This window comes from Temnothorax longispinosus, chromosome 6 (assembly GCF_030848805.1).
Source record: "Temnothorax longispinosus isolate EJ_2023e chromosome 6, Tlon_JGU_v1, whole genome shotgun sequence".
NCBI lineage: Eukaryota > Metazoa > Arthropoda > Insecta > Hymenoptera > Formicidae > Temnothorax > Temnothorax longispinosus.
In genome coordinates this window covers 7,094,372-7,110,693 of record NC_092363.1, presented here as the reverse complement: position 1 = coordinate 7,110,693, position 16,322 = coordinate 7,094,372, and the positions used below count along the sequence as shown (strand labels likewise).

Below are 16,322 nucleotides of genomic sequence, written 5' to 3'. Positions count from 1 at the left end.
GCGAATAGATCCAGACGTCAATTCCTATTAACGTTAATTCGCGTTGACCGTCAGACGACCGCGTCGACGGATTGGAAATCGCTTCGCGGACTTGACGCGGAGTTCCCTCAGCATCATACATCTCCATCAGCGACACGTGCCGTGCGTTTCTCCCCCGCGCGCGCTCGTTATCTCCCTCTTTTTCACCAGCGTAAAAAGATTATTTATATGTATGAGGGTTTTCGTGTCGCGTATGGGAGGGATGTTTCACGGCACGCGGCGGCAAGAAAAACGGACCGCAGTTTCCGCGCGACCCGTATGTGTATCGCGTCGACGCGATTCCGGGTCAATTCCGGGTCAATCTCTCGGCTCGTCGCGCGCGCCGATGTATACATGTCACGCGCACACGTGCGTGCGCGTTATACTGTACGTAAATGCCACGATAATCTGCGTCGTCTTCCCGTCGAAACACGTATATTATCTCGTTACTATCGCCCCCGCCGTTGGGGACCCGCGATACCAAAGTATTTTAAGTGTTCCTCCTTTATCGCGTTCAGATGAATCACTTTCTGTTCGGTCGGCGCGGTCCGGCTGAACCCCGAGCCAGCATATTCCCGTCTCGAGGAACCGAACGATGGTCCGTTAAAAAAAGTCATCGCGATCAGTGGTGTGCCATGTTAGCGTTAGCGAAGATCGCGTTATTCGTGGTCGCGCTCTTCTTCGTGAGTTTCGTGGAAGCGAAGTATGGTTTTTTCTCGCGCGTCCTCCGATCGAGTTCATCGAGCGACGATGATCAGTCGTGGGACCTATCTAGCGCGTGGGAGCGCCGAGGGGATCGGTACTTGGAGCAGTGTCGTTTCGTCGACGCATGGAAGGAGCATCTCGGCTATGTGAGCGTGCTGGCCTTCCTGGACACTGCCTGGCATTACAGCTTCCGACAGGCGGTCATGTAAGCTCGCTAAGATCGCGACGCATCGAAGAGAAGATCATCCACGCTTCTTCTCCTTCCTTTCCTCTCTTTCAATTCTTTATATTTTTATTTCTCCATTAATCGAGCCCACAGGCTGGAGCTGCTGAGCTTGCGTTTGCGGAAGTCCGGCTTCCCGGACATACGGTTCTTCGTGATAACCCCGCCATCCGACTCGATGGAGAACGAGAGGAGCGAGGACGATCTCGAGATTGAGGTGTGGCGGCAGATTGAAGCGAAGCACAGCTTCGATATGGAGAGCCTCGTAAACAATGACTTTCTCAAGAGTAATGAATCGGGGATTGTCTACCTGCAAGACGATCCGCAGTCTCGTTTGTGGGAAAGATTCGGCGCGTCGAGGGACCAAGTGATCACCATCGATCGGTGAGAAAAAGAGAAAAGAGAGCGATCTGAGAGAAGCCGACGAGAGAACACGCGCAGAGATTGATTCTCGCACCGTCGCTTTCTCGGATCTATCTGTGAGAAGGAATAAGCGCGTCCTTGTAGACAATTTAATAACATTAGTGATACCGAAATAGATACATCAGACGGTTCTCCAGTTGATTACTTTAGATGGACCCCGGTGTCGATCAGCATTAAAAACCAATTGACACGATTTTAGATGCGGGAAGTTGACATACGACGTGATGATGCCGTGGAGTATCCTCTTCTTTCCTTACGTGAAAGGGGCTATACTGTCCACGTACGAGGAGGACCCGTGCGGCGGATGTGACGTGAGTGAATTTTTTTATATATAACATCTATTTCTCCAGATACAATATTGTAGTTCACGTAACATGGGTAATAATCGTCGGAATAGTTTCAGCCTACCATCCATCAAGCACCGAGTCACGAGGAGCAATTAACGACCGGCGAGGAAAAAGTAAATCCGGAGCAGAGTAAGACCGACGCTAACATTGATGCAATCTGGACCACCGAGAGTCTGGAGGACGCCATTCTGCGCCACGAATCGTCGTCGGAAGAGGGGCGCGAGGCGAGCACTGCATCCTCCATCCCCCTCGAGGAGGTCACGAACGATACCGATCATCCAATTGTCTCGATAGAATCGCCAACGGAGTCCACGACTTATCGGTACAATACTAACAAAACTGAGTCTCAATTCGACGAGGGTGGTTCGGACTTGGAAGGTACACGAAAATATCGGATTTTCGGAAAAGGGATTTATATCCAGCACAATGATTCGATAGTTCAGGCGATAATGACGATCAACAACCTTGTGTTAATTGTCTTAATTATTCGAACAAATCATTGTTTGCAGATAGGAACACGACACCGGAAAACACCGAGAATTTCGGGGATGACGTATTTTTACCGTTACGCATAATTCTGTACGCGCCACACGTACATAAAAACAGCGAGAAGGCGAAGAAGCACTCGCACTTGATCCTCACGGTCGGCGATCCTGACCTTCATGGACATCTCGATTCCGAGGTCGACGTCGCATCACCGACGGATTCGTGGCGGGTATTAATTGACACCTATCGCGTTTCCTTTAATTTAATTTTGGTCCATTGTGTCTTAGTTACGCGCGCTTTACTTGGGATATTTCTCTATCATGTCTATCGTGACAGTCGAGAAAAGAATTAATTTTTTTGATTATTCTTAGATTTTAGATAATTGATATTAAAATTTCTCGTGAATTTTAAGGGCGCCGATTCTAGCGTAGAGGGCTCCGAAGAATGGAGACCGATGGAAACAGATGTTAATCAGAATTATACGTTCGACAAAGATGAAAGCCCAGGATTGTACGGCGAAGTGGCGGAGTATTGGAGGAACTATGAATACAGCGATATCATTGATAGAAACGAAACGTTTAACGATACTTACAATAACTCTACGGTAATCATCAACACGCATTCGTTTTATAAATCCATCGTATAAATTTTTGTTCACTATTCAAAATTATTGTCATACGTCATCGCCGAAATTCTCGTGTTTTCCGGTGTCGTGTTCCTATCTGCAAACAATGATTTGTTCGAATAATTAAGACAATTAACACTAGGTTGTTGATTGTCATTATCGCCTGAACGACCGAATCGTTGTGCTGGATAGACCCCTTTCCCGGAAGTCCGATATTTTCGCGTATCTTGCGAGTCCGAACCACCCTCGTCGAGACTCAGTTTTGTCAGTATTGTACCGATAAGTATCGTGAACTCCATTGGCGATTCTATCGAGACAATTGGATGATCGGTATCGTTCGTGACCTCCTCGAGGGGGACGGAGAATACATGCTCGCCTCGCACCCCTCTTCCGATGACGATTCGTGGTGCAGAATGGCGTCCTCCAGACTCTCGGTGATCCAGATTGCATCAATGTTAGCGTCGGTCTTACCTGCTCCGGATTTGCTTTTTCCTCGCCGGTGACCTTCGTTAATTGCTCCTCGTGACTCGGTGCTCGATGGATGGTAGGCTGAAACTATTCCGACGATTATTACCCATGTTACGTGAACTACAATATTGTATCTTGAGAAATAAGTGTTAATACATATTTAAAAAAATGCACTCACGTGCATTTTTAACAGCGCATCAATTTAATTTTGACATTTTATATTTAACGTTAAAATAAATTTAACCTTTAGGAGCATCTTACTGATGTCAACGACCACACGAAGAGTTTCTCGAAGCCTGAAGAAAGTTACTCTGTTGCGAGTATTACGGAAGATCCGAATGTTGAGAGTTCCACTGATTCACAGAATATTGTTGGATCAAACACGATGGAATCTTCGAGGCCGAATAACATGAATCAGGTCGATAGGGAAGAAGAGCAAGACAAATTAATAACTGAACATTATAAAAAACTTATACCTTGGCTCGATTACAGATTAAGCAAATAAATCATTATATCTTTGTTTAATGGCATCTTGTTAATGAGAAAAAATTTCCTGTGTTAATACACTTCCATAATCAAGTACCATCAGAATCCGGAAATTTCTGCCCGATCACTTAAAAAGGGTGTTTTCGTTAATTAGAATTAGATACTGAATAGATGACAAATTTTTAGTGCTTCGATTTTGATATAGATTTGACCGAACAAAGGCTATTTAACTCGAATATTTATAACATTTATGGAATAGAAATACTTACTATATATATCTCAGATTAATCACAGGTCGAATAAATAAATCTCAACGTTTCTTAAAAATTATTATTTTATTAATGAGACCATGTAGAGTTTATGTTACTTTTATAACAAGTCGTATATAATATAAAAAATTATATAATGTCTAGCTTTTACAAACATATATATATACATATATATACCTATATATGCCTATATATGTACACACTGTATTGGGAAGATTATTTTTAAACATCACAAAACGAGATTCTCATATATATACAACGCGAAACATACGCACATAAATATAAAATAATGTACGTAAATATTTAGAAAACAACAACAGTGTATTACTATGCCTTATTAGTAAATTAAGCATATACTTAAAAAATTATATGCTTATGGAGAAGTCGATGTTTAATTCAAATTACTTTACATGATTATTCATTGAGGCCATCACTTTTTCCCATTCATTTGGGCTCATCATCTAGGTCGTCAGAATCTAGACTACTACTGCTACTACTGCTGCTGCTTGACGTATTGCTATCAGAATCCGTGTCACTGCTATCCGTTGAACTCGAACTGCTCGATAATCTGCATTTATATTCAACAATTTAAAAAAGTTGGAAATGCGTTGAAGTAATCAGTATTATAAAATGTTTTAATCATGCATATTATTCGGTTATTAAAACTGTTCATCATTCACCAGGATTTTTATTTTATCCGGATATTAAAAAACGCGAACTCAGGTTCAAATACCATTTGGATTCAAAAGTTCCAGGCCAATTATTCAATACAAAAATTTTCATAAATTTCTAGTTGAGTGACAGATATATTGTAAGTTTGAAATGTTTTTGACTCTGTGGACACAATGAAAATTTATTTCCAAAAATCCAAACAGTATAGTTATATACAGTGGATATTTTATACAATATGTAATAAAAGAAGTTAGGCATTATATATATGTTACATCAAAATACCCAGTAAGTTAAAATACATAGAAACGAATAATACAAATGCCCATTATATACAGATGTGTTAAACAGCGACTGTTAACAATCAAGCTAGATATATGAAAATACTTACAAATACTTAAAAAATTTTTGGTTAACATGGTATACATTCTTTGGCCTTCAAAACAAAATTATACAGAATATGTAGAATATTACCAAAGTAAGAAAATAACGGAGCAATGATTTTCGACTCACCTTTCCTGCGTGCTACCATTCAGAGACATTTGCTCAACGTTGTTGGTCATTTTATGAATAGTATTTTCTATAACAAAATCTTCTTCTTGAACAGAATAAGTTGCCACCTCCAGTTCTATTAAATCTAATCCCATATTTGCTTTGTTTGGATTAATCTATATAAAGTAATAAAAAATTAAATAAGCAGGTAACGCGTGGCCGTGTAAAAGTGATCGATATGTAATCGGTGGATCTCGAATTCAATCCCGATCTTCTTATCTAATATATTGCTTTTAAAGAATTTTAAGGGTACTTACTTCACTTAATGCAGAATGAAGCGATTCTATTAATGATTCAGGTAAGGTTTGCAACCAAACTAAAAAATCCTTTACATACAATTGGTTCAGTATGTATCTCGGTTCGTATGAATTATTGAACAGGCTATGTATTTCGCAGAAGCGTTTAACGATGTATTTCCTTCCTACGCATGAAAATGTTTGAGGTAATAAAAGATTATAAATAGATAGACGGACATTTTGACGTCTCTCAATTTATACCGACCTAATGATAGAACGTTTTTAACGTCTTCAAATACTTTAATAGAAAGTTCCCAATTTCGGTAAAGTGGATAACAAAGCGACCTTCGAATGCACGCTGTTATAACTTCATCCAAAGAAGTGAAATTCTGAAACCATTTGATAAAAGTTAATTTCGTTCGCGCTCTCTTTCTTTCGGCTAAAAGCGCTTCGCCAATTAATAAACATACTTGGAACCAACATAAAGTAGAACTCAGTTTATTAATGGTCCAGCTGCTTTCCGTAGTGTTTTCTCCTAACGTAGTTCGATGATTATAACAACTAGCGTATAGGATGTCGACAACATTTAAACATAATTTTTGTACATCTTCAGAGCTTAATAAATATTCTTTGTTTGGAAGTTCTTTTAACAGATCGCTCTCGGCTTCGCTGAAGGCAACTTGATCTTTCTGTAACGTGTCCCATTCCGCCGTATACGTTATGTATGGCTTGCATTCCGGCTGCACGAGATCTGCCATATAATGTTCTTCGGAGAAATCACTTAATTCACGCTGTTCCCGCAGAGTTTTCCTTTCTACCTCGGGAGTTGCATCGGGCGCAGGAAGATCTATTATCTCCTTGATCCATGCTGCCTAAATGTAGGAGGGAATCACAAATAATATATTATTACTAATAGCATAATTATCGTATGCACTTATGACATCAAAAAAACATAGATTGCAAAGACGTACCTCAAAGGCAGTTAAACTTCCCGATATTTTATTAGCAAAACCATACTTCGGGGAGTTTAGAAGAATTGCCTCCGTTTCTACAAAATTATCCTGAGGTGAAAACCAGTTGTTTCCAGAACCGTCTACGGCATTGTTCATGTCCGCTGAAGCCGCGGATGGATTACCTAAGATTGTAAAAGAGATATTATACACCAGTAATGACATACATATAATTGTATACGACACTTTCATATTATTATTCTTGTAACTTGCCGATCACTTCGATGTTGGGTATGACGGTGCTCTTGTTCTTCGACGGTGCCAGAAGTGTCGTTATCATCTCCAAGTTCTCAAAGTGCTCCCCTTTGTTCACCTTGGAGAAACGCAAGGTAAAATCACCCTTCTCGCAGTCGTAGGCGCCGGAGGACGAGTCGTTCTCCTCTATCTCGCCCGGCAGCTGCAGTCTGCAAGGAATCGTTCGTCGAACATATTCGTAAATTACATTCTGAGATTCGCGAATAACTCGCCAATGCCTCACCTGAGATAATACGGGGTGGAATAAAAGCGGAAGTCCGTCCCGTCGACGGATGCCTCCGCGTCTTTGATATTCGCGTACGGAGCGTGGACGATTATCGTCACCTCCTCGTCGGTCTGCGTGATCTCGAAGCGTGGGGTCAGCATCGCGTTTCCTTTCCTTCCCGGAGTGTTGCGAAACTTATTTATATTTGGACGCCCCCGTCTTGCACAACGCGCGAGCGAATATAGCCGACGGACAAATCGCCGTGCGAGAGGAAGAACGAGCGCGGCGCCGCTTTGTTCAACGGGACGCGCTGACCCACGTGGCCGCGGATTCGATCTGTCCGATCCTCAATCCTGGCGAACACGCGTGCCTAAAGTCAACAACAACACTGGCGACGCGACCGACTCGACACTCTCGACAGATCGAACGAGAGACGACAGGAAGCGACGGATCCTGCGCCTCAGCGCCTGCCTGCGCCCGGAAGTGGCAAACCAGTCGTGACGAACAGTGACGAAAGGGTTGGGTTCACGTTGGGTTAGGTCGCCGCTACCGCTCGAGAGAGTGACGTTCTGACGTTTCTGTTTCGGCGTTTTTCTTCTCGGTTCTCCTTCGTTCTCTCTTCGCGCGCACGTGAAGATTATTGAAGAGTGAAGATGCCGTCCGTTTCGCAGCTGCAGAAGTGGGCCCTCGGACTCGGCGCGGTGAGCGGCGCATTGTTGTATTACTACAACGCGCAACACGGCAACACGAGCCCGCTGCACGTCCACAACTCCTGGACGACGAATCACACACCCTCGGTGAAGTGGGACCACAACTGGGACAGGTGACCTATCTCCCGTTGAAGATCCGTTTGTTTTCCCTTCCGAAAAGTTCACTTTCCTCTCGACCGGCAGTAACCGGCAGGATTGTTGGAAAGCATAGTTTCTGGCCGTACAATTCATTCTCCCTGATTTAATCTCTTTTTGCCATATACTGAACAGAATATCAATAATTCCGTCCCTAAATAAAGTTGCATTTGATTGGAGTAAGTGTTAACAAAATGATACGGTTATCACTTCATAAGTTGATCACTGATTGATCAGAGTTTGGTCAAAGTCCGTCTCTTTCGAAAGCAAAAGAGAGAAAAGGTTGTGACGAGACGGTTTGTGTTTGCAGACGAGATCCAAAGAGTTTGGTGATGCCGATGAAGATAAACAATGAGAACGACGAGAACAAGTACAACGAAAAGTTTGAGACGAAGAAAGCGAAGGCTGTGCGACACATACTCATGATTCGCCATGGGCAATATCACACGGAGGGAAAGACGGACGCAGAGAGAGTGCTGACCGAACTTGGTATGCCTGACGAGCATTCAAATAACGTAGTTGTCCCAATAGTTGTCTTCGTGCCGTGATTTCTCTTAATTTTCGACACGTATCACATCTCTGGAGATCCTTACTCTCCTCGCATAATCTGAAGCACGTCCCCTGTTGAGGTCCCTCTCCTAATTTTTAGCGCTGCTTGTTTATTTCGTACTGATGGAGTTTTGTATTTGCATATAGGTCTCGGGTTAAAGCTCCTGGAGGTGCACAATAATTTGTCACCATAACCGGCAAACCACACAATTTCCGAAGAGAATGCTATAAGAATTCTACTGCTATAGCATTCCCTAGGTGTTGCTACTAGGATAATACGCTTTCTATCTACTCGCATCTTCCATGACGTTGCATTGGAAGATGGCTAATAAGTTATCTTGCGATAAGTATGTAACACGTCGTGATACTAGTATGTTTTGTTCCATCGTCGCATATATCGAGAATTAACACGTTACGCCATGCTAAAACTAGCGATATTTCTGAAAGTGTAATGCCAATATTCTTTCAGTGCCTGCTATTATTTTTTCTAAAGGGGCTTTCGCAGCTTATGACGCAAATTATTGTGTGCAACTGGACTTTTTGTTTGATTTCTTTCTCTTTACGTTTCCCTAATTTCATGCTTATTTCGTGTAAACCTTTACGACATATAAGCGCATACATATGACTTGTCAAACTGTATTTACTTTGTTATTATAAAGGCAGGAAACAGGCTGAAACAACGGGAAAGAGGCTAGCGGAATTAAACTTGCCTTACTCATTGATAGTAAGATCTACAATGACACGCGCCCTGGAAACTTCCAAAATTATAGAAAAGAATCTTATAAATGTGCCAGTTGAGGACGACAGTCTGTTAATCGAAGGTGCGCCTATACCTCCGGAGCCACCCATTGGTCAGTGGAAGTCTGAGAAACATGTGAGTAGAATATAAACTGATCGTTGTGTTTGCATTATCGAATATACCGAAAAGATTTTAAAATTAGAATTCTCGCAACGCATAATATAATTCGCGCGATCTACGTACATTCTAGTTCTTCCAAGATGGACCTAGAATAGAAGCGGCATTTAGAAAATATTTCCACCGTGCGGATCCTAGTCAGGCTCACGATTCTTACACCGTTCTTGTATGCCATGCAAACGTCATCAGATATTTCGTTTGTCGGTAAGACTTTTTCTTTTATTACATTGTTCAAACTTAACAATATTCTTTCTATCGTGTACATATATCTTTCGATTTCTTTTTCAAGGGCGTTACAATTTCCACCGGAAGCATGGCTACGGATAGGCTTGAAACATGCAAGTATTACTTGGCTCTGCGTTCTTCCCAGCGGTAGAGTTACTATCTATTGTCTAGGAGATACAGGACACATGCTACCGCAAAATATAACTTCTAGCTAAAAATATATGACTTGTATGCAACATACAGACATATAAGTAATATTATATCATCGATAAGCATATCGACATGTACATCGAGACTGCGTTCCACAAGATGTACAAATCGACCTCGTATTATTTTCTTATCGCAAAAAATAATTAGCTTTTTACATGGCTTTCATCTTGGATGCAATTGCATGCAATTGTACAGATGTGCGGAGAAAAAACTGATTGCCTAAAAATAGTATTTTAAAGTAATAAGTATGTGAAGAAATGAATGACTAAATGACATTTAGAAAAGTGTTTATACTCGTGCATTTGAGTGTATATATTTTCTTCTTAGCTGTAATATCTACATAAATTATAAAAATCGTCGTCTGAGCATTTGGATTGTACGTATTTTTAAATACACTTGCAGTTTTCTAACGTTATAAAATAAGTATTTGTCCTTAATTTTCATTATACACATTTTTTTACAGTCGAACATCACGCCACTTTTGTACAATTTTAGAATAAGATCAGTATTTCCGTTATTTAATCGATATAAAAGTGAAATGGACAGTACGATATTGACGTTATATAAAAATTAACATAACTATAAATTAATTGCATCTAATTTGCTGCGGCCAGTCTTTTTGCCTTCCTTTCATAATACCTTTGTAACGCCGCTTCGAACACTGGTCCTACCGTTCTCTTTTCCCAAATGGAAGATCTATCTTTCTTTTCAACAGGTTTTTCCTTACTCTCAACTTTTTCATTTTCTCGAGTAACATTGTCTTGAGGTGTCTCAGTGTCTTTTACACTTGCGTCTCTGTCCTTGGTGTCCCCAATATTTTCGATTGTATTCCCATGGGTTTTGTTTAATTTTTGTTTCTTTTCCTCCGGCCCTTGTTCCTCTGCTTTATCAGCCTCCTTGTCCAGCGAAACGACGGTTTGATCTTTCTTCAACTCCTCCTTACTCGTCTCCGTTTCAGAATCAGATTCGTACGTTTCTACGACTCTTTGCCTGTATTGCCTCAATTTTTTAGATTTTGTAACTATTCTCTGGCTCTCCTCCGTTTCGTTTGTTCTCTTATCTGCCGTTATACTTTCTTCATTTGCGCTGCTCGTCGAAGTTTTCCTTTCCCTCCGCTCGGTACTCTCCTCCTTCGCTTTATCATCTCCATCTTCATTAGTCTCACCCTTGTACTCAACGGTCTGTTGATATAAGTGACGGTAAAACCCTGACATATCTCGCTGCTTCGTTACATCGCCGATAGCTTCCAATCTATTCATCTTCGCCTCCTCTTCGTCCATCTTCTTAAATTCCTCCAGTTTCGCCCTGTACGCCGACGTGACGAAACTCTCCTTGTCCGCGAACATTTCACCCTCGGCCTCGCGTTCCTTCTGCACCATTCTCTCTATCCTGTGCTCCTGCTCCTTCTTCCTTCGCTCGGCCGTTTTCAGGAGTTTCTGTATGTACTTGGACTTCTGCTCCTTCTGCCTGCTCGCGCTATCCGGCTGGCCCTTGCCGCGTTCCAGGTCGTCGTACACCTCGTCGTACTGATAGATGGTCGGATCCTCCTTCAGGGCCTTTTGTATGTCCAGCTTCGTCTGCTTCTTCATCCTGTTCTTCTCGCTCTCCGCCTTGAGGGTCTTCCTGACCCAGTCGGGGCCGTCGTCCTCGTCGGAGGCATTGTCGTCCCCGAAAATGTTGCCGAGCTTCGGCGCCGTGCTCTGCTGTTGCTTCTTCGGCAAGATCAGGCCGTACCTTCAACATTGAATTAAAGAAACATCAAGTCGCGAGTGATCGAGTATTAGAGATGGTATTAAAATCCCGCGCGATACAATTAGAAGCCTTTGTTACTCACTGTTTATTAGCCATTGCCGAGCACCGTCGATTACCGTAACGTCCTTGAATCGCGGCGAAACCTAACCTCAGTCTTCTAACCTAATCGGCTCGCGTGAGTCATGTCACACGCGATCGCGGCCTTCTCGCGGGTACCGCGAATTCATAACGACCCGCCGAACGAATAAAGTCCCAAGACTATGCACTTTTAATCTTACAATTAGCCCAGGGAAAGCGATAACGTTGATAATTGCCGCGTGCCGCGCGTTATCGCCGTTTATCGCGCATGAACCAACGAGAGGGAAGAGAGAAGGACGGTCGTTCGACTCGCTCGGATCGGGATTGGGATTATCGGGAAAGGTGACGGGTGACGTTGCTCTCCCCCTCCTCGTCGACACGTCGCCCACTCGTTTGGCGAAATTGGCGTTTGGCGTGCGGACGTCAGCACTGTGTATATATGCGGAAGGATTGAGGGGACGGCCCTTGATATGAGCCTCTGACGGTCTTCCCCGAGGTGAGGATACTGGCCAGGAGCGCGCGCGAGGTGCTAACGAGGAATTCGTCGTCCAAGAGGAGCGCGCGCGCGAGAGAGAGTAAAACGGCCCCGGAAATGGACGGCCTACGTCGCGGTGTCGTCGTCCTCGCGCTCGTTTGCGCCGCGGTCGCCCTGGCGAACGGCTACGCGCTGAACGCCGCCGACGAGGAGGACGCTGCGCGGGACGGCGACTACGTCACCACGTCCTACACGCACTACGAGGACCTGCGACGACTGTTCGATTCCCTGGCGCAACGATATCCGCACCTCGCGCGGGTGTTCTCCATCGGGAAGTCGGTGGAGGGCCGGGACCTCCTCGTCCTCGAGATCTCGGAGAATGTCGGCCGGCGCAGCCTCGGCGAGCCCATGGTCAAGCTCGTCGCCAATATGCACGGCGACGAGGTCGTGGGCAGGCAGTTGCTCATCATTCTCGGACAGTACCTCCTGGACCGCTACGGCAAGGACGATCGCGTCACTCGGCTCGTGAAACAGACGGACATCTACCTGATGCCCTCCATGAATCCGGACGGTTTCGAGAATTCAGAGGTAAGATTCCCAGCCGCGCTGTGCAATCGTAGTTGCGAGATCGCAGACAATTTGAGACGTTCTTGCGTTTCAGGAGGGTAAATGCGAGTCCAAGGATGACTTCTCGGGCAGAGAGAACGCCAATCACGTCGACTTGAATCGGGACTTCCCCGATCAGTTCGACAGAAGGCTCAGCCAGCTCAGGAAAGGCATCTCCATTCTGAACGGTCGCCAGAACGAAACGGTGGCTATGATGACTTGGATCGCAAACGAGCCTTTTGTGCTCTCCGGCAATCTTCACGGTGGTGCTGTAGTTGCCAGCTATCCATATGATTCTGGGTATGTTATACAATCATTATGATGGTTGTGAACACATTGTTAAATTGTTCTAGCTTACGTTATTGGAAGTTCTGTCTGTTGTCTGACAAGACATGTGTCGTTCTAGCATTCTAAAAACGTGCTGCATAGAGAGTAAAAGTCCGGACGATAATTTATTCAAGTACCTCGCCCACGTTTACGCCGACAATCATCCACAAATGCGCAGAGGTGACGCTTGTCCACCCGAGATATTCCGAAGTGGCGTTACAAATGGAGCGTATTGGTAAGAATAAGCATATTGCGTCTTTTAAAGTAATTTAAAGTAAAATTTAAGATGTCGGATGATCAATTCCTAAAATAATCTTCACAAAACCGTTAGCTTATTATTCGCAGGAACTGAAACAAATTTCCGAATGGGTTTTACAAGATTATTAAAGTTTTGAATTTGTTGACAGGTACGAAGTAATTGGTGGAATGCAGGACTACAATTATGCCCGCTCCAACGCATTCGACATAACGTTTGAGCTAAGTTGCTGTAAATATCCTCCCGGCTCGACGATACCGGAGCAGTGGCAATTAAATAAAGAATCGCTGATTAAATATTTGGAACAAGTGCATATTGGAATAAAAGGTAAGGATGTTTATATATACGTTGTTTTCATGTTGGATTAATTTTAGAAAGAGATTTTAAGGTACCAATACCCGGACACCTTTATTATTAAGTATAATTCGCGCTATAAGTATAACGCGAATTAAAATCAAAGATAAAAGTATTTTTTTTCGTAATTTGAAACTTCAGTTATAATATCCAAGCGTTTATTTTCATAAATTTATATATTTTTAAAGGTATCCAGACACACAGATACGTGTCCAGGTATTGGTACATTTCCTATGCTTAAGTGTCCGGGTATTGGTACCTTTACCTTACGATCCTACCTGTTTTTCGTTTGCAGGTTTTGTACGCGGTAAGGATGGTAAACCGATCCAAAGAGCAAACGTCGTTGTGGAAGGAATAGACCATAATGTAACGACCACGTCCAATGGCGAGTATTGGCGTTTATTACTTCCAGGAACTTATTCGGTTTATGCTACTGCATGGGGGTATGTAAACGTTATAATTCTTAAACATTAACACGTAACATGTCGTGCCATGCTGAAGAATATTTTTAACATACCTGTTTCTCTTTTTTTCTATCTAGATACGAACCCAGCAAACCAGTAAATGTAACTGTATTAGAAGGCACACCGATGATCCTTAACTTTACATTAAACAACAAAGAAGTATTTTATGAACAAGGTAAAAATGACATAAATTATCCACAAATGGTACCAATATCACTTTTTAACAGACTACCATTCTATGAGCTAATAGATGAGTACGATGACCAGGACTACTCATATTCGAACATTTAAATTATCTAACGGCACTGTTATCACGGCTATATTGTTTATCTAACATGTATCTTTTTGTCTAAAATGTTACAAGCTATTACTAACCACATCATTCATTCATTTGTGTCGTTTTAATAATTTATATATTTTGTTTGTACTATAACATTAAAGTTTTTATATTAGTAAATGATTTTATTTGATATACAAATATCCTATTAAAAAATTTATTTTTTAAATATCAGTTTTCATTACTTGTTTTTTTAGTAAATTTTTTGTTTTGTTTTAGCGAATTAATGTTGTGAAATTCGGATGTACGCATCTTTAATAATTTGTGACTGCAGAATCTCTTATTTGTTTCCTGACATATTTCGACATGGCATTCTTTATTATTTAATAAGATTTTAAGACATTAGACTTATAATTATACATATATACACAAGGTATGGAGAAATGAATCTCACTAACTGCATATGGCAGAGAAAAGGAATAAGGATTTTAAATATATTTTTCTCATAGTTTATACGTGAAATAAATAAGGAAAATATTTTAACTATATTCCAGTTTGTGGCAGAAGGCATATATTTATTCTACCATTGTACTTATATGTGTTTAATCTTAATATTGTCTTATTCAAACGTATTTCTTTGTAAACATATTTTGCATATCTATATGTAAACAAACATTCCGCGATTGCATTTAAAATTTGTATGAATACAAATTTACATGAAATTCTGCACATTATTAACAAAGACACAAATAATGGCCTGTCTGCAGATTGGAAAGTAGTATATTATATCAATATACAAACAAGAACAAATTAACCGATCAAACATATCTTTACAGATAATACCTATTACATTGTAGACTACGTATATTTTGAATCAGATTGAAATTTTTACATGGTTATAAATGGTTTACATTATATTTCATAATTTATATTTCGTTTATACATATGTACTTACAAGCACAAAAAACAATGAGCTGCATATTTTTCCTTTAATGGAAAATAGGTAAATCGTTAGATAATAATCATTAATAGAATTATTTTTTATTATTAAATAATATTATTAGACAAATTACGGAGTAGATATCGATGTTGCTAATATATTGATATGTGTACAGATGTAAGTGAAGCTTTTTTGAGGTACTTATTTTTTTTATTGATATTTTATTTTTTGCTTTTAACGAGATTAATTGAAAGGATAGATTTTGGCCGAAATTCTGTAAATGATGGTTGGAAGCAAAATACGCATGACAATACAAAACGTTTTGTCTACCTTATTTCGTGCAAGGCAACTGCAAGTATACAAAACAACAGAAAAAAAAGAAACAGACGTACTGTGTTTTACATGTACCATGTGAGATACATAGTACTGCCAATACCCATTCTATTGTATCGGGAACTATACTAATGTAGATCTCTATGTGAGGACACGTCACAGTGGCCGATATATCATATAATCTGTATAACAATGTATGTTCCAATATTTTCCTTACAAGCATGTATTGTTCAGAACTAGAAATAAAAGTATTGTTTTCGTCTTGAGCAATGAATAATTTACTCAATACTTATATCCTTTTCCTCTCAGTGTCGACCACGTATATTATTATTTATTATATACACGTATTATTTTTACACACAACTGATCATTTTATCTCATTCTTTTCGTTTTCTCTGTACCTTGTGTTTTTGTGACATATCCATCTCTTGTTTCTGTTGTTTTACGTTGTTATATATAATTTTAAATCTGTGCGATCACATACTGGCGCATTTCGACGATCGTTTCTCTGAAAACTTTGCGTTCGATTCTGACAACAATCATGATTGTGCGATACAGGAGAAGGTACGGTCGACGAAGTGATAAGACCCGTCGACAAGTATGGCTTTTATCACACCGTGGGAGTTTCAATCCATTCCACACCACCCCTGCCACCTCGTTATTCTTGGTTTGGAGATTTTTTGTCTTTTCCCGCGAATTGATAAAAGTTATCTTTAAAAGGAGCCCTGACCGCGAGTT

The 16,322-nt window shown here is 41.3% G+C and overlaps 5 protein-coding genes across 9 annotated transcripts; 3 read left to right on the top strand and 2 right to left on the bottom strand.

Annotated features, from left to right (window-relative positions):
• Positions 1 to 263: 263 nt before the first annotated feature.
• LOC139814532 (uncharacterized) lies at positions 264 to 3,820 on the top strand. The gene is made up of 7 exons (XM_071780848.1): positions 264 to 928; positions 1,043 to 1,330; positions 1,569 to 1,680; positions 1,767 to 2,094; positions 2,226 to 2,431; positions 2,615 to 2,806; positions 3,546 to 3,820. Exons 1-7 carry the CDS (start codon positions 537 to 539, stop codon positions 3,798 to 3,800), a joined length of 1,773 nt encoding a protein of 590 aa, XP_071636949.1. The 5' UTR covers positions 264 to 536; the 3' UTR covers positions 3,801 to 3,820.
• Positions 3,821 to 4,097: 277 nt separating this feature from the next.
• LOC139814533 (protein SHQ1 homolog) lies at positions 4,098 to 7,401 on the bottom strand. 4 transcript variants are annotated; one of them, XR_011732482.1, is made up of 10 exons: positions 6,996 to 7,401; positions 6,731 to 6,921; positions 6,479 to 6,642; positions 5,978 to 6,379; positions 5,773 to 5,896; positions 5,529 to 5,692; positions 5,233 to 5,387; positions 5,111 to 5,155; positions 4,731 to 4,884; positions 4,479 to 4,618 (listed from the first exon to the last, which is right to left on the bottom strand). XR_011732482.1 is itself a non-coding variant. In XM_071780849.1 (9 exons), exons 1-9 carry the CDS (start codon positions 7,136 to 7,138, stop codon positions 4,495 to 4,497), a joined length of 1,512 nt encoding a protein of 503 aa, XP_071636950.1. In that variant the 5' UTR covers positions 7,139 to 7,401; the 3' UTR covers positions 4,098 to 4,494. The 4 variants fall into 4 exon arrangements, 3 of the variants coding, with proteins under 3 accessions (XP_071636950.1, XP_071636951.1, XP_071636952.1); XM_071780849.1 differs by lacking the exon at positions 4,731 to 4,884 and having other exon boundaries at positions 4,098 to 4,618; XM_071780851.1 differs by having other exon boundaries at positions 4,476 to 4,884.
• Positions 7,402 to 7,492: 91 nt separating this feature from the next.
• Positions 7,493 to 10,145, top strand: LOC139814542 (serine/threonine-protein phosphatase Pgam5, mitochondrial-like). The gene is made up of 5 exons (XM_071780862.1): positions 7,493 to 7,800; positions 8,133 to 8,311; positions 9,031 to 9,245; positions 9,361 to 9,491; positions 9,577 to 10,145. The coding sequence occupies exons 1-5, from the start codon at positions 7,631 to 7,633 to the stop codon at positions 9,725 to 9,727; spliced, it is 846 nt and encodes a 281-aa protein (XP_071636963.1). The 5' UTR covers positions 7,493 to 7,630; the 3' UTR covers positions 9,728 to 10,145.
• Positions 10,005 to 11,899, bottom strand: LOC139814539 (uncharacterized). The gene is made up of 2 exons (XM_071780858.1): positions 11,557 to 11,899; positions 10,005 to 11,456 (listed from the first exon to the last, which is right to left on the bottom strand). The coding sequence occupies exons 1-2, from the start codon at positions 11,568 to 11,570 to the stop codon at positions 10,319 to 10,321; spliced, it is 1,152 nt and encodes a 383-aa protein (XP_071636959.1). The 5' UTR covers positions 11,571 to 11,899; the 3' UTR covers positions 10,005 to 10,318.
• Positions 11,900 to 11,950: 51 nt separating this feature from the next.
• Positions 11,951 to 15,850, top strand: LOC139814535 (carboxypeptidase D-like). Of its 2 annotated transcripts, XM_071780853.1 has the most exons (7): positions 11,951 to 12,615; positions 12,689 to 12,933; positions 13,040 to 13,195; positions 13,368 to 13,543; positions 13,866 to 14,013; positions 14,112 to 14,209; positions 14,591 to 15,850. In XM_071780853.1, exons 1-7 carry the CDS (start codon positions 12,145 to 12,147, stop codon positions 14,596 to 14,598), a joined length of 1,302 nt encoding a protein of 433 aa, XP_071636954.1. In that variant the 5' UTR covers positions 11,951 to 12,144; the 3' UTR covers positions 14,599 to 15,850. The 2 variants fall into 2 exon arrangements, with proteins under 2 accessions (XP_071636954.1, XP_071636953.1); XM_071780852.1 differs by having other exon boundaries at positions 14,112 to 15,850.
• Positions 15,851 to 16,322: the final 472 nt, after the last annotated feature.

What these genes read in the sequence shown, in the direction of transcription:
- LOC139814532 (XM_071780848.1), top strand. Translation starts at nt 537, where the DNA reads ATGAATCACTTTCTGTTCGGTCGGCGCGGTCCGGCTGAACCCCGAGCC. An exon ending in ACCCGTGCGGCGGATGTGAC is followed by an intron (nt 1,681 to 1,766) that starts GTGAGTGAATTT and finishes TCGTCGGAATAG; the next exon opens with TTTCAGCCTACCATCCATCA. An exon ending in GGGTGGTTCGGACTTGGAAG is followed by an intron (nt 2,095 to 2,225) that starts GTACACGAAAAT and finishes CATTGTTTGCAG; the next exon opens with ATAGGAACACGACACCGGAA.
- LOC139814533 (XM_071780849.1), bottom strand. Translation starts at nt 7,138, where the DNA reads ATGCTGACCCCACGCTTCGAGATCACGCAGACCGACGAGGAGGTGACG. An exon ending in TAAAAACGTTCTATCATTAG is followed by an intron (nt 5,693 to 5,772) that starts GTCGGTATAAAT and finishes TTTCATGCGTAG; the next exon opens with GAAGGAAATACATCGTTAAA. An exon ending in TTCATTCTGCATTAAGTGAA is followed by an intron (nt 5,388 to 5,528) that starts GTAAGTACCCTT and finishes TACTTTATATAG; the next exon opens with ATTAATCCAAACAAAGCAAA.
- LOC139814542 (XM_071780862.1), top strand. Translation starts at nt 7,631, where the DNA reads ATGCCGTCCGTTTCGCAGCTGCAGAAGTGGGCCCTCGGACTCGGCGCG. An exon ending in TGGGACCACAACTGGGACAG is followed by an intron (nt 7,801 to 8,132) that starts GTGACCTATCTC and finishes TTGTGTTTGCAG; the next exon opens with ACGAGATCCAAAGAGTTTGG. An exon ending in ATCAGATATTTCGTTTGTCG is followed by an intron (nt 9,492 to 9,576) that starts GTAAGACTTTTT and finishes TTCTTTTTCAAG; the next exon opens with GGCGTTACAATTTCCACCGG.
- LOC139814535 (XM_071780852.1), top strand. Translation starts at nt 12,145, where the DNA reads ATGGACGGCCTACGTCGCGGTGTCGTCGTCCTCGCGCTCGTTTGCGCC. An exon ending in AGCTATCCATATGATTCTGG is followed by an intron (nt 12,934 to 13,039) that starts GTATGTTATACA and finishes GTGTCGTTCTAG; the next exon opens with CATTCTAAAAACGTGCTGCA. An exon ending in AGTGCATATTGGAATAAAAG is followed by an intron (nt 13,544 to 13,865) that starts GTAAGGATGTTT and finishes TTTCGTTTGCAG; the next exon opens with GTTTTGTACGCGGTAAGGAT.